This window comes from Pituophis catenifer, unplaced genomic scaffold (genome assembly GCF_029215685.1).
Source record: "Pituophis catenifer annectens isolate HBS135680 unplaced genomic scaffold, rPitCat1.0.hap2 SCAF_7, whole genome shotgun sequence".
Lineage (NCBI taxonomy): Eukaryota > Metazoa > Chordata > Lepidosauria > Squamata > Colubridae > Pituophis > Pituophis catenifer.
In genome coordinates this window covers 76325906-76340656 of record NW_027256887.1, presented here as the reverse complement: position 1 = coordinate 76340656, position 14751 = coordinate 76325906, and the positions used below count along the sequence as shown (strand labels likewise).

Sequence of the window (14751 nt, the reverse complement as noted above, 5' to 3'; positions counted from 1 at the left end):
ATCGCTGATGGAGGCTCTGGAACATACCACAGTGGATATGATGCAACTCCCCAAGAACCCAAAAAACAGATAAAATGAGAGAAGTGGGGGGGGGGGGAAAGGGCACAGTTGATCTAAAAATGCAACATAGTGTTATAGTAAAATTGACTAAAATACCAAGAAAACGAGCTGAAGAAACCAGCTACCAGATTTCATAGCTCATTTGGTAAACAAAAAGTGAGGCTCACAATAAACAGAATAAGGAAAACACAGGAACACATACTTATTTAACAGAATGCATCACTAAGAATGGGGGACACTTCCCACCTCTCCTTTAGGATCAACCCTCCTGTAGACACGTAAGCAGCAAACCTAGCTGAACGGATGTTGGCCAATTGTAAGACACTATTAGAGGACATCAAATTCCTCACACAGGCCAAAGATTTTCATTACTTGGAAAGTAAAATAAAGGCAAGTGCCCTCGTCACACTTTCTAGTCTTGGCAAATTTCAGAGCAGACACAACCCAGAGCCAACCGGAAAGTAACTGTGCGGCATATATTCCGACGGAGAAAGGCAGTAAGAAGATGAATGCAGGCATTATCGACTGGAGGAATTACCAGTTTATGTTCATTTGTTTATAAAAAGGTGCACCAAGAGTGTTTCCTCCCCCTCCCCTTTTCATATGCTTTATTATTCTCATGACTCCTTGAACTGGGAGGGCCTGACCCCGTGACAGGCTGCTGTGGAGAAGCAGTGCTGGCTTCAGTCACGATGATTCCTCAAGTGCATTGACAACTTGCTCCAGGATGTCTGGGCAGTGATCGGCTATCTGCTGGAGAATGGCATTCGCAAACTCTTGTAGCTCTGCGCTGTCCTTCTCGGCCTTTTCCAGCTCGTTGTGAAGCTGCAAGGAAAGAAAAAGAAAAAAGAAAACTTTCAGTTCCTGCACTCGGGTTCATTAAACGGCCAAATCAAGATTCAGTTTTCCCTCTAAGAGTTGTTAAAAAAATAAAAGTCTCCAAAAACAATGTTTTTTTTGGAGACAATCATATAATCTGAATATACACTGAAATCAACTGCAGCTCCTTGATCCATTAGATATGGGTAGTCGATTTGCTACAGTTCAACCTTACAATGGCATTGAAAAAAGTGACTTACGACTGTTTTTCATACTTACGACCGAAGCAGCATCCCCATCGTCATGTGATCAAAATTCAGACACTTGGCAACTGACTCATATTTATGATGGTTGCAGTGACCTGGGGTCATGTGTTCACCCTTGTGACCTTCTGACAAACAATGGGGAAGCCAGATTCACTTAACAACCATGTTACTAACTTAGTAACTGCCATGATAACAACTGTGATAGGAAAGATCGTAAAATGTACTTAAAACAGTGTTAAGAAGTATGAAGTATCTACACGTCAGTCCAAAATATATTTCTAAATGTATAATCTTATTATGGCATTCATAAATATTTTGAAGTGATACTATATTGAAAAATTGGTATAGTTAAAGTAAAGCCAAGCTACACGGAGGGACCACAGTATTTTATGCAAAGACATCTATGATTTTGACCAATTTTAAATTATGGCTGATGAAAATATGGCATCTCCAGTAAGGGTATGGCTAGCTGATGAGAGCTAAATAGCTTGAAATAGATCTATACTAGTCTCCCTTTATTTCTTTATCAGCAAATATAAATTTGGTATAAAATGGTTTGTCGGGAATTCGACTGTTTGAGGACTCCTGGATTGGAGCTGAAAGGCCAAAGGAAAACAGTATGCTCCCTCCCATATTGGGGTAGACCCTATATATACACATACACACACAAATTTATTTATATATTTATATACGTGTGTGTGTGTGTGTGTGTGTATGTGTATATATATATATATGTGTGCGCGCACATGTGTGTGAGTTTATATTATTTATATATACGTATAAATAAAAACATTTACTTAACCCTTTGGGACCTGTCTTGGAGATCCTGCAAAATTCTACGTCATCTTCCATCTTATTTAATATCTGTATGAAGCCATCAGGAAGGACTGTTTGCAGGTTTGGAGTTTGGAGTCAGGTGTTTTCAACTGTTTCTGGAAGCTCTGGGTTGACTATTTCTAAAGTCTTTGGCGGTCTCCAGATGGTAAAGATAAGGTATTGGAGAATGAAATTGAGAAATTGCTTTTTCTGGAAACCAGGCTCCAGAGTTTGATAGGCCTGATGTTGGTGGAATTGCACTCGTCCTAACCCAAGACGAAGCTTGCTAAACTCAGCACTGAATACTGAGCAACCATATAAATGGGTGTGTTTTTAATCAACTTAAAACCCACTGATATTGACTATTTCTTGCTAATCAACATGGGAATAATTTACACTGAATAGAACAGACACAAAATTATAATGGACTTTTAAGAACTATGAAAAAAGCTAAAAACTTAGTTCATGGAAGACAACCAGTACAGGGAAAAAATAATAATACAAGTGAATGACGGACTATCCAAATGAGTTGACTGGAGATATTTGGCTTCTGGAAACATGGTCTGAATTTTCTGGGTGGACTGCTGGCACAAGATGAGTTGCATGTCATAGGAACTGGTAAAAATGTTTTTGTGCAAACTTGATTTTGGCCAAGTTTGATTAAGAGGGCTTTGGACTCTTGGAGACACAGAGCCCTGACATATATATTTCAGATAAATATGGATATATTGAGAAGGAAGAAGGGGTATTGTTTTAATGAGGCCTATTAATGAAAAAAATTGGAACACTGGCTCATTACATTCACAGCCTTCACTGTCTATGCATTAATGTTCAATATAAGAAAGTAAACAAAATGGAACTGAGCTCCTGATATAGAAAGCAAATATGATTTAAAAAGTGTAACAGGTTACTGATTTGGAATAATATGATTCCTATGTTTTTATCTGTTACATATTTGTATAGGGATTAGAATATGATTATCTATATGCTTAAATGTTCTGCTTTATGTTACTGGCTAACAGATGTTTTGATTTATTCAAGTAACTGAAGAATACAGTTATCTAGAGGTCAGGAAGAAGTATTATTTCATGAATTCTGAGGTAGTAGCAGCTGATATTACTTGAGAAAAGGGTGATTTTTTAAATAAGGAACCAACTATGGATATACATTGGGGATTAAACCTTTCTGGCCACAGCATGCTTTATTTGTAAGAAAAGTGAAAATAGATATGTATCTGAAATTTACTCTATGCAAGAGACCGTGTTCCAAGTTCTGTGTTCTTCAGATATCTCTTTTTCCTCTAATACTATACATGTGTATGTTCTTATTATTTATATTGTCAGGATTTGGACATAGCATTGTGGATTTTTCAGGAAGGGGGGTTAGCTAAAAGAATTAAAATAGAATACCAGAGAAATTTACATCTGTAGCAAAAGACTACTGATGTATTTATTCTTTGTCAAAAGTTGGAAAAAAAGAAAAAATATTTTTCTGGGTAAATATATGTTATTTTCCCCCCCTCATGAACAGGGTAAGATTTTGCCCTTTTCTTTCAATTTTTATTATTGTTGTGATTATTAATTTTAAAATTATATAAGTTTTCTAATGCCAAATCTATGCTTTTTTTCTATTAGTTTAAGAGTAATAGCTACAAAGCATGAAAACCTCCTTCCACTAAAATATACAAAAGGAATTCTGATAAGGTGATGTTTATGCTGACTAACTGATCATAGCAACTCCTGTAAAAATCAGACTGACAAATTTAACTAAATCAAAAATGATACAGAAGCTCCAGTTTGAGGCCCAAGATCGTGAAAGATTTGTTTCACAAAGAATAGGATTTAAATTCAGTTACTAAACCGAGTCATGCTGAAGCACGAAGAGAAAGATATTCGGGATACAAACAGTTAATAATAGAAAATCCAGCAGCATTAGGTATATAATATGGTAAAAGAAAGATTCCGTATAATTTATGTTTGGAAGTCACAAAAGTTTTTTCTAAGTACGCAAATATAATACATGGTTATATATGTATATTCAAATGTACATGATAGAGCAGTGATGGCTAACCTTTTTGCCACTGCGTGCCAAAAGCGGGGGTCGCGCGCGGGGGGGGTCACGCACATGCATGCCCATACCCATAATTCAATGCCCCCCACACATGTGCATGCAACCCCCCCCCCGGGTTCCCCCCGCTTTTGACATGTGATGGCACGGTGGGCCCCGTAGGTCCGTTTTTTGCCCTCCCCAGGCTCCAGAGGCTTTCTTGGAGCCTGGGGAGGGCGAAAACGACCTCCTCCCCAGAGGCCTTCTGGAGGCCAGAAACAGCCCGTTTGCCAACCTCCAGTGGGCCCGGTAGGCCCAAAAATCAGCTGTCGGAGCTGAGCTCGTGTGCCCATTGATACAGCTCTGCGTGCCACCTGTGGCACGCGTGCTATAGGTTCACCATCACGGAGATAGAGAAACAAGCAGTTCTTTAGTTTAATGTATTGGTTAAGGTGCTGGACTAGAAAAATGTGGGAAGATAGTTGGGTAACTTTGGGCTAGTCCTTCTCTTTCAGCCCAATGCATCCCAGAGGATTGTTGTGCTGAGGAAAATAGGACTATTATAAAGCTTCCGATACGACTTGATATCTTTTCAGAGTATGCATGTTTCTTGCATGCATTTATGTATTTATTTGATTTCTATTCCACCTTTATTTGTACAGCACTATATAATGCTTTCTTGAGCTGTACAAATAAAGGTTGGATAGAAATCAAATAAATACATAAATGCATGTAAAAAACATACATACTCTGAAAAGATATCAAGTCATATCAGAAGCTTTGTTGCAATAAGTAAAAGAAACAAGAATCTGGGGTGAAACAGACTTTCCACATCATTAGTTATCTAGCAGTTATAAGGAGAATGAAGAAATATAACTGAAACATAAAGCTTATTATCAGCAAAATAAATGTGCACATGTATTTTTAGGAACCATATCCATTCTTCAAGATCCAAACAATTTCTTGCATTGTTTTAGCCATACAATAATTTTTCAATGAAAGACTCCAGATTTAATACTTATCTGTCAACCTCTTGATATATATTGTGTTTTATGCTATTTTGAATTCATTACATATTGCTGAGGTTTCACTTAGGTATTTTAACAAAAAACCCTCTTGAAAACAAAGCTTTTCATATACAGAATAAGAAAAATATTATCTAGAATTTCTAGATTACAAAAACAGGAAGAAAATTAATGATTGATTAATAGTAATTTTCAGTCTGACCAACTAGGATATTTCGGATTTATAAAGAGAATATTGTTTTTTGCTGAAATACTGCAGTAGCATATTTCTAAATCACTTGCAAATCCCTTTTATATAGATTCAATACAAACACACTGAAGATTCTATTCCAGGTTAATTCAAGGGCAGATTTGCTCATTTATACTTTAAGCACCAGAAATCCTTGGAACCAATCTTATAAAAAAGGGTATACTTTAGCCTTGTCTGGATGTAATGATTAATAGCTCAGTAATATATGAACGAATCTCAGGCTTTTAAGCTATTTTACACTCTATAAACGGTGGTTAATTGTAATTAGGGTGGACCTGGGAAAAATTTAATTGGGTCTTTGGGCATGTCTAGGGCAATGTCTAGGGCAATGTGACATAGATCAGCTAGGATTTCTTGGAAGTTGTGTATAAAGTAATTTTACACTCTGGATAAAATGTCCTCACAAAATTTTTCTCTTTAATAGATGTTATTTTACTTATTCTAATATTGGTTAAGCTGACCGTACTGAATTTGGGGGCTTTTCTATCCATTCTGCCGAAAGAAACATGGAATTTACCTTTGAATCCTGCATTGACAATATATTTCTGAATTCCTATTATTTAAGAATAAGCAGTACCTACACCTTGAAGTACCCTTTATACTCTGAAGTAAAAAACTGCACACTTTCATTTAGAAAATAAAACAAATTCAGACATAACTAAGGAACTGCCATGACCTGCTCCTAGTTTAAGCATCCCAACGAAAACCTCAGATTCTGACCTGCTCCAGAGTCATCTTCTGCAGCTCCTTCTCCCAAGCTGCACGATTCTCATCCAGGTGGTACGATGTGGGAGGAGTGAGTCCACGGAGAATCAGAGGGTCCCGGTCATGGCATAGGGCTGTCAAATGTCCAATATATAACTTCAACTTGCTACGATTCTGATCAAGGTCTAAAAGAGGCTGAATTACCTAAAATAACAGAAAATAATTCAATCACATCCTGAAACAGAAACAAAGGGAATGTTTAATGAAATTTAATAAAAGAAACTGGAGGAAAGCTGAGAGAAATCACCAACTACTGGGCAAGGGGAGGGTATGTGTGGATCCAGTCTCAGAAGACTTGCAGTCAACTTTTGTTTAACTAAAAATTAGTTTTAGGAAATGAACATTTCATACAACAACCCCTCCCCACCAAATTACTGTACCCTAGAATACTACTTTCAAATATTTTGAATGCAGGGAGCCACATTTCTTTTTGATCATGACCAATGAAACATTAGGCAGTATGAAATGAAATTTTTGACAAATGATCTACAGAACTTCAGCAAAGACTACCAATGGCAAACCTCTAGCTGCCTAAACGTTCACTGCAAGCAGAACTATGGCTGCACCTGCTGCTTGTCAGCAGGCATAAGGTATCTTTCCAACCATACCCTTTAACCCTAATAATGAATGTGGAAGTGTGATAATCTCTCAGTCAACAGAAACAGGTGCCGGTATTACTTTCAACAGTGTCGATGAATACACAATTGTTCTGGCTCCTTTGCTATGTTTCCAACACTCTGTGAATGGATTAATGGCCATGCAATAGGAGGAGCTGAAAGCTTTAGATTAGTGGTGTCAAAATCCTTTCCCTGGTAGAACCCTGTTTATAGTACAACATTGGGATTAACATTTTAGCGCTGTATAAAGAGGCAGCATGGAATAACAGCACAAGGAACCTAGGTGGAAAATATCAACGGTCTTTGGTTACAGAAGAAAAATTAAAACACGAGGGAGCGTTTGAATAGGTCTTCACTGATTAAAACAAATATGTTTTTATTGAGATGATTGACATATCTTTCTCCCATGGAGTATCTCCTTCTTGACAGCTAAAATATATCAAAAGCACACTACATGTCTGAAAGTGGAACTTTTTGCCTAAATACTTTCTGCCTCTTTCACTTTTGCCTTTGCAGATGAAGAGGAGACTATATTAATAACTAATAGGAGTTGTTGTTATCAACATCTTTATCACTTGTGGGAAGCCTCCTAATTTGATCAGTATATAGTTTACTTTTGAAATGTGCTGACCCCGCTGGTTTGGAGCCAAGCAGAGATCTCTGAAGAGTTTGCTTATTTCTCTTGGGACTCATTTGCCTCACCAGTAAGTATGTCTTATCTCTAGACTTCTCCCACATCTAATTTGAGCTGACCACTTAGCAAGAGCTGCACCACTTCCCACAGCGGCAGAGCTTATCTTGAGAGGATACAAAAGCACCTGCCAAATAGACAGGGCTGATGGACCAGATCACAAGTCCTTGCACCACCTACATGCCTTCTAGAGCGCCCATCAACGAGAGGGGTCCTTCCCAAGAGGCAGGAATGTTTTTTTAAGAGGCTTCCTTACCTAAAAAAAGTGATTCTGCCCTAGCAGCATCTCTTCATTTGTCTGTTTTTAAATATTTTTTGAATATAACTTGCTGCTGAATTTCCTAAACTTGCTTCAAAGCAGGGTGGATTTGATTTAAATCGAATTGATTTAAATCACAATTTAAATCATGATTTAAATCACTAGTAAAAAGGCTTGATTTAAATCAACTCGATTTAAATCATAATTTAAAAGAGCAACTGTCATCTCTGCTACTCCTTTGACCCACTGTTGACTCACCGATAGTCCCAGTGTTGCAGAATATACAGCCTCATGCTACATAACTAAGTTCCATTTCATGCTGAATAAACTAAATTATTTATGTATCTTAAATAGAAAACTATCTTACGATAGATTTTTACCCCAAAAGTTTTTTATTAAAATAAATTCGATAAAAATCAAAAAAATCCGATTTAAATAAAAAAAAATCCGATTTAAATAAAAAAAATCTGATTTTTTTTTGATTTTTTTAAAAAAAATCATTAATTTTTCTCCACCCTGCTTCAAAGTGAATTGCAGAAACTGACTATCACAAAGTATTATTTAGTTACACGTTTTAAATCTCAATGCGGAGAAGAATTTCAGCTGTGCTAAGGATTGAAATTTATTAACTTCATTAATTTATCTTATGGGATTGTTCTTAGCGTAGGTCTCATATAGTTGCAGGATATGTTTGTTTTTTTCACTGTGCTTCCTCTAGTTCTTACCACAAAGCGCTCAGTATATGATGTGATGTGTTTTGTTCATCGGCTATATTGTCTTACAGTCTAATGTTGATGAAGGTTCAGAGAAAGTAACTAGCCCAAAGTCACACAGTTGCCTTCCATGTCTAAAGGAGGACTAGAATCTGAGGCCCAGACTTCTAATTAGATTCGGGCCCTTGGTACAAGTTTTATATTCCATGATTTTGATAGGCATGCCAAATTTATAAATTTCTAGAAGCCAACCATCCCAAGTAGTATAATCACCACTAAGGTGACAATTTTGTTTGATTTTCTCATCCACTCAAATTACCAAGGTAAGAATTTATCTTCATGGAACATCTTTCATAAATTATCATTCCAGTGCTAACCTTCACATAGGATTTTTTCATTAGTAACCTCCCTTGCTATCCACACTTAATTCCTCTCCTATCGGCCTACTTTTCTCTGCCACCCAAGTGTTGATTCTTTAACTCTCTGCTCCTCTCCCCTTACTGGCAGCATGAAATGTTTTTTATGTGCTAGTTTTTCCTTTTCTTAAAATGTTTGTGAAACTGGAAGTGCACTAATACTTATAGGCCTTAAATAGAAAAAAGGAACCACAAATAGTGATAATGTGATTTTATGCTGCTTGTAAGAAGCAATAAGACCTAGATATCAGCTCTTCTAAGATACAACAGATAAGGAGTTAAGGTTTTTTTTTCTAAAAGAAAAATGTTTTATGAACCCTATATAACAAATCCTGGAGTAAAGATAGATATCAAAAAATGATATACAATATATTACTGGTAAGTCGTATATTTAAGCAGTATTTAAGCGAATTTAAGCAGTTCAGCAGCAAGAGAATTGATTTCTCTTCCAAGTTATTAGCAAGTATTCTTTTGAACCAGGTATTTGAAGACTCGAGCAAAAGAATGAGAAGATAACAGACGTGTTATGCTTTTGTACAGAAGTAGTGGATACTTTTTATGGTAATTTCATTAGTTCTCAGTATTTAGATTTAAACTACAGTCATGTTATGTGAAAAAGAAAGTACATCCTCTTCGAGTTTTAAAGTTTTACATACAGGACATAGTAAAAATCATCTGGTCCTTAGCAGTTTGTAAAAATAGGTAAATGCAACCTCAGATAAACAACACCACATGGCATATCACACCATGTCATCATTTGTTTTACAAGAAGAAAGCCTGGTCTGCTGCCTCAATCACAATGCAGCTTATATGTTTGGTCTCTAAAAAGAAAAATCTCGGCAACATAATAATATAAATAATGATAATCAACAGTGCATTGGGAAGTAGAAGAACCTTTCCCCCAGTATACATTACCAATGCAAGTAGTCCGTGACTTACAATGGCAATCGAGCCCAGAATTTCCATCACTAACCAATGTGGTCATAAAACACGATGGCATTGCTTAGTGACAGTAATCCCTGCAGTCCCAGGTGCCATCATTAACCCAAACCCACAGGCAACTTCCTGCCAACTTCCCACAACCAAAATCAGTGGGGAAGCTGGAAGAAAGTTGCACCTACCTGGCAGGCAGGTAGGTGGTTGCCGAGGGAGAAAGGGAGTACATGGGGGAGGGTCAGGGACGGGATGCAAGGGGATATGTGAGAAGTGTGGCAGAGGTCGGGTGCAAGAGTGTCTGTGAGAGTTGTGACACAGATTGGGGAGAGTGGAAGGTGTAGGGCTGTGATCGCGAACCTACGGCACGCGTGCCACAGGTGGCACACGGAGCCATATCTGTGGGCACACGAGCGTTGCCCTAGCTCAGTTCCAGCACGCATCGGCCAGCTTTTTGGGCCTTCCGGGCCCACTGGAAGTCGGGAGTCGGTCATTTCCCGCCTCCAGAGGGCCTCGGCGGGGTGGGGGAGACTGTTTTCACCCACCCCAGGCTCCAAGAAAGCCTCTGGAGCCTGGGAGGGTGAAAAATGGGCCTACCGGGCCCACCGGTAACCTTTTTGCCGTTGTGTGCCAAAAGCGGGGGAAGTGCAGGGGGGTCGCGCGCATGCGTGGAGGGGGTGGGGTGCATTGAATTATGGGTGTGGGCACGCGTGCGCGCAACCGCCCCATGCTCTCCCTGCTTTTGGCACACAATGGCAAAAAGGTTAGCCATCACTGGTGTAGGGGATATAAGTAAGGTGTAGGGGATGGCCATGATCCAAGATTGTGATCATGTGACTCTGAAGGTGCTGGGACGGCTGGAATGCCAAGGACTGTTTGTCACCATGATTCATTCAGCACCATTATAACTTTGCTGAATGAATGGTCATAGGATAATAATAAAAAAAAGGATTCCATTCCAATGTTTAAAAACAGATCATAAACTCACTGTATCCAAGGGCCAGGTCCTCTGAGACCTGCAAAAGCAAAATAGAATTGGAACCACCAGGATTTGTGGGAAAGCTGTTCTGGAGGGCATGCTCTAACTTAATTATGAACTTTTTTTTTAAAGAATAGTAGAAAAAACTTATTAATACTTGCTGAAAGTGTTCAAATAGTCATAAGCAAGCTTTGCCCATTGGATACAGATGGGCTTTTTTTTGAACATATGAGGGGATTCTTACAAAATGGTGCAAAAGTGTGGTCAGGTCCCAAATATCAAATAAGGCGGCAAATGGGTGAGGTTGATACCTGTCTCCATTTTATCCCTCAGGATGCTCTTTACTTTTTTCTTTTCCCGGGCAGATGAGAACATGCCCAAACAAAGGACTTAGGTGAAACTACTCACCTACTCACTATTTAATAAGAAAGTTATAGGACTTGTGTGACAGGCCCAGAGGCATTCTTGTAAGTAAAGATGAGACTACATACAGAATGCTAGCTTCCCATGTATTGATTTAAAATAAAAGTATGTCAAAAACATACACATTAAAATCAAATCAGGTGAGGAGATTTTTAGGTGCCAAAGGTATGCTCTCAACAGATGATATATAACTGATGACCTTTCATTGGCTATTTTCTACATTAAAAGGCATATATTCTATTGTACTTGACACAATAATTGACTGTTTTCTCCCCCCAAGGATAACTAATACAGTCTAGTTAACTTCCATCTTCATTAACACATTTTTCCTAAATGGTATTCCTCTCATATACTTCAATATATTTCCACCTCTCCAGTTTGTTGCCAGTTAGTCATCTTTCCAACATCTGTGACTTTGTGATGTTCTTCTAATTTTTCAATTTCCTCTATTCAGCACAAACTCATTTTCTCTTTGAGGTTAATCGCTTAATCCTTTCGTTATCTTCCTGCTTATTCTTTGATATATCTGACCCTGGGACCTCCACTTTTCAACCAACCAACCAACCAACCAACCAACCAACCAACCAACCAACCAACCAACGTGGATAAAAATCAATGAGTTAGATTTAGAAAAGTGAGTATGTTCCTTCAACTGCACTTTTCTCATTATTCATGAAACCCTGCCTGCTACTTACTTTTTACAATAAAAATGTATCTGAACTAATTAACTTACCTCATCTCTTCCTGTTCATTAGCATTCTTCAACAATATAGTTCACTTATTATTACAACCCATTTAAACATACATAGAGACATGACACAAAAGCAACTTCAAACACTACGAAATCACAAAGAAGCTTGAATTAAACAATTTTCTGTACGAAGGGGATTACTTATTTAATTCTCAGATTGTCTTACTAAAATTTAACCTTGCGTGTCTGAAATAGGATAACAATATATAGATTTAGTAAATTAAAATGTGTACACAGAATCTGGTGCATTATTCATCTTCCAATCTAATTTTATTATAATGAACCTTTTACATAATTTTACATACAGCAATGTCAACAGCATAGTTCATTTTGCTCATGAATTATAATATAGGCAGTGGAAATAAAATATTTTTATTTATGTGTAATTTAATAATAAAAGATGGAACAGACAACTTCGTCAGAAAAGTTTTCTAGACATAAATATTGGGAAACAATGTTCAAATTGTGCTGTTAAATTATAATGGAAATATTTGTTCCTTCATGAATCGTGCTATTGCTTTGCTGCAAATCCAATCGCATGCTCTGGTAGAGTATTCTCACAAAACAATTCAAAGCTAACATAAATTACAAAACAATAAAGCTACAACAAAAAGTAGGAATAACTTCTACATGCAAAGACCACATTTAAAAGGGAAAGGAAAGACACTTAAACCACATAATCACACAGAAGCAAGATGCAAGAGTGACCATTGGATATTTTTCTACTGGTAAATAAAGCCAATTCTCACCGTTCTGAACAAAATGGCTGAACTAAGAGCATCTGATTGGCTATGCCCAAATACCCTCCTCCTCATCCTATTGGTTGAGAGAAGACAAGGGGGAAAAGCACCAGAGAAGCATGGGAATGAAATAAAGATCTGGTTAGTATTTAAATCATTCAAAGGAATAATGTAATAGGAAAGGGAGCAATATTTTAGCATACTTTTCTATTCTACTGTTCTGAATCATTGTATGTTTGGATAATTTACTTATTCATGATAATCTAAATATCATTATAGCATATTTTATGAACTAGAATGGCTAAAACCTCATTAATCTCCCCAGGCCATTGAGAACTATAGTGGAAAAATCCATGAGTTCTTAGTTTTCTTTGAGCCAGTATTAATATTTTCAGTAAGCTGGCCATCTTATATTACTGCTAATGTTTTTCCAGTTAGAAAGTTCTCTTGCATTAGCTATTGTGTTTGCTAAGCCATTTGATATCATCCAAATCATGTTTTAGTTTAGTCAGCAACATAGAAAGCTAGCCCATGCATCAGAAATTATAAATTAATTTCTTTTACATCAAGTTTTACTAAACTTGTAAGGTAAGGAGCCTATGATCATTTAGTGTAAAAACTGAGATTTTGCCATGGGGAAGACAGCCAATCTCTGCCTTAGAATAAGCAATAAATCACAGATCTTATTTGAGCATATATATATTTCCAAATGAAGTGGCAGTTTCAAATAGTCCTCACATATAATTATAAGATTTGGTGAAGTGTCTTGAAAATTCTGATCTACTTTATTTACAATTACTTTTATCAGATCATTAGTTTAATTTCCTTGAATTTAGTAACGTTTTGTTATAATGTCTGTAACACTACATTCTGATTACCTGAATGACCTAGTACAATTTTATATTTTCTTTTATTTGAAATAGACGCTAATTAATTTAGCTATTTATTTAGTCATACAATTTGTCAGACATCATAATAAAGATAAACTCTATTATTATAAGAACAATCAGTCCACCAATACAGTCCCAAGAAGAGTTCTGAAACAATGAAATCTAATAATTTGCTTAGTGAGAATTCCAACTTTATAAAAGAAAAGGAAAATCATGATATAACTGCAACTAACAGTTCTTCGATTCTATTTCAGAAGAACTGATCCTGCTCTTAGATACAATTAAAAAACGGGCATATTTCAGTAGTAACAGATTAGTAAAAAAAAAAAAAAAGGAACAACTATAATCTTACCTGGTCTGGGGAGGGTTTATGATTAGTTTGATTGAAATGAGATGATTTCAGATTATCATCTTCATAATTATCTGCCATCAGTTTCATGCGATTCTGAGTCTACAAAACAGATAAAAGGAAATGTCAATTTCATAAAACATTAATTTACACTTTTAAATCTATAATATACATTCATTACATTAATAAATTCATTACATTACCAAGTGTCAGGCCTATCTAAAGAATGATTTGACACAATCTAGTCAAAGTTCTTTATTTGAATATACCGTATAGACAGAATCTTGTCAGATTAAACCTATACTGGCCTCACCTAATGGCTATATCCTGGGAGATTAAACTCGCGGCCTGTGGGCTGGATGCATCACACGCTGGCCACGCCCACGCCTGGTTTAGCAAGGGGAAAAAAGTCGCAATGTCATGTGATACTGCAGTGATGACGCGAGTTTGACACCCCTGTTCTAGAGAATGGCTATGCTGAATCTCTTCCTGTTCCCACAATCCTTTGCTGCCTGTCTCACCCCACTCCTTGGAATATGGTCCCTCCTACCCAGAAATCTGCTGTAGTCCATTACAGTTAGTAAGAGAGGAGAACTTTCCTCTCACATACATCACTTTATCCTGAGTAGTGGTTTAGTTTATATACCTCCTATTTGGTGGGATGCTGACAACAGAATGTTGGGTTTCAAGGTAGTCTATAAATCAGCAATCCTACTTTGCATAGAATAGCATGAACATGCTTTTGGTAAAACAGCAATTGTGGCAATTGGCTAAAATAGTTAATGGACCAGATTGTGTAAAAAGAATTAATGGATACACATTTCACATCAGGATTCAAAACAAGTATTTCAGCTCCCAGGGTATCAATTATTTCAGAATTCAAAATAGCTATTTTGGAACAAAGAAACTTTACCAGCAAAATTAAGCAGAAGAAACACACACA

At 37.0% G+C, this 14751-nt stretch overlaps 1 protein-coding gene across 2 annotated transcripts in view; it reads right to left on the bottom strand.

Moving 5' to 3' along the window:
• Nucleotides 1-672: 672 nt before the first annotated feature.
• The window catches only part of ERC1 (ELKS/RAB6-interacting/CAST family member 1), a 148774-nt gene continuing 134695 nt past the window's right edge, over nt 673-14751 (bottom strand). For both annotated transcript variants that reach the window (XM_070946610.1, XM_070946613.1), the window contains 3 exons: nt 13812-13910; nt 6003-6191; nt 673-885 (listed from right to left, as the gene is read on the bottom strand). In XM_070946610.1, coding sequence (XP_070802711.1) covers nt 748-885; nt 6003-6191; nt 13812-13910 — 426 coding nt within the window. In that variant the 3' untranslated portion in view covers nt 673-747. The remainder of the gene's footprint in view (nt 886-6002; nt 6192-13811; nt 13911-14751) is intronic.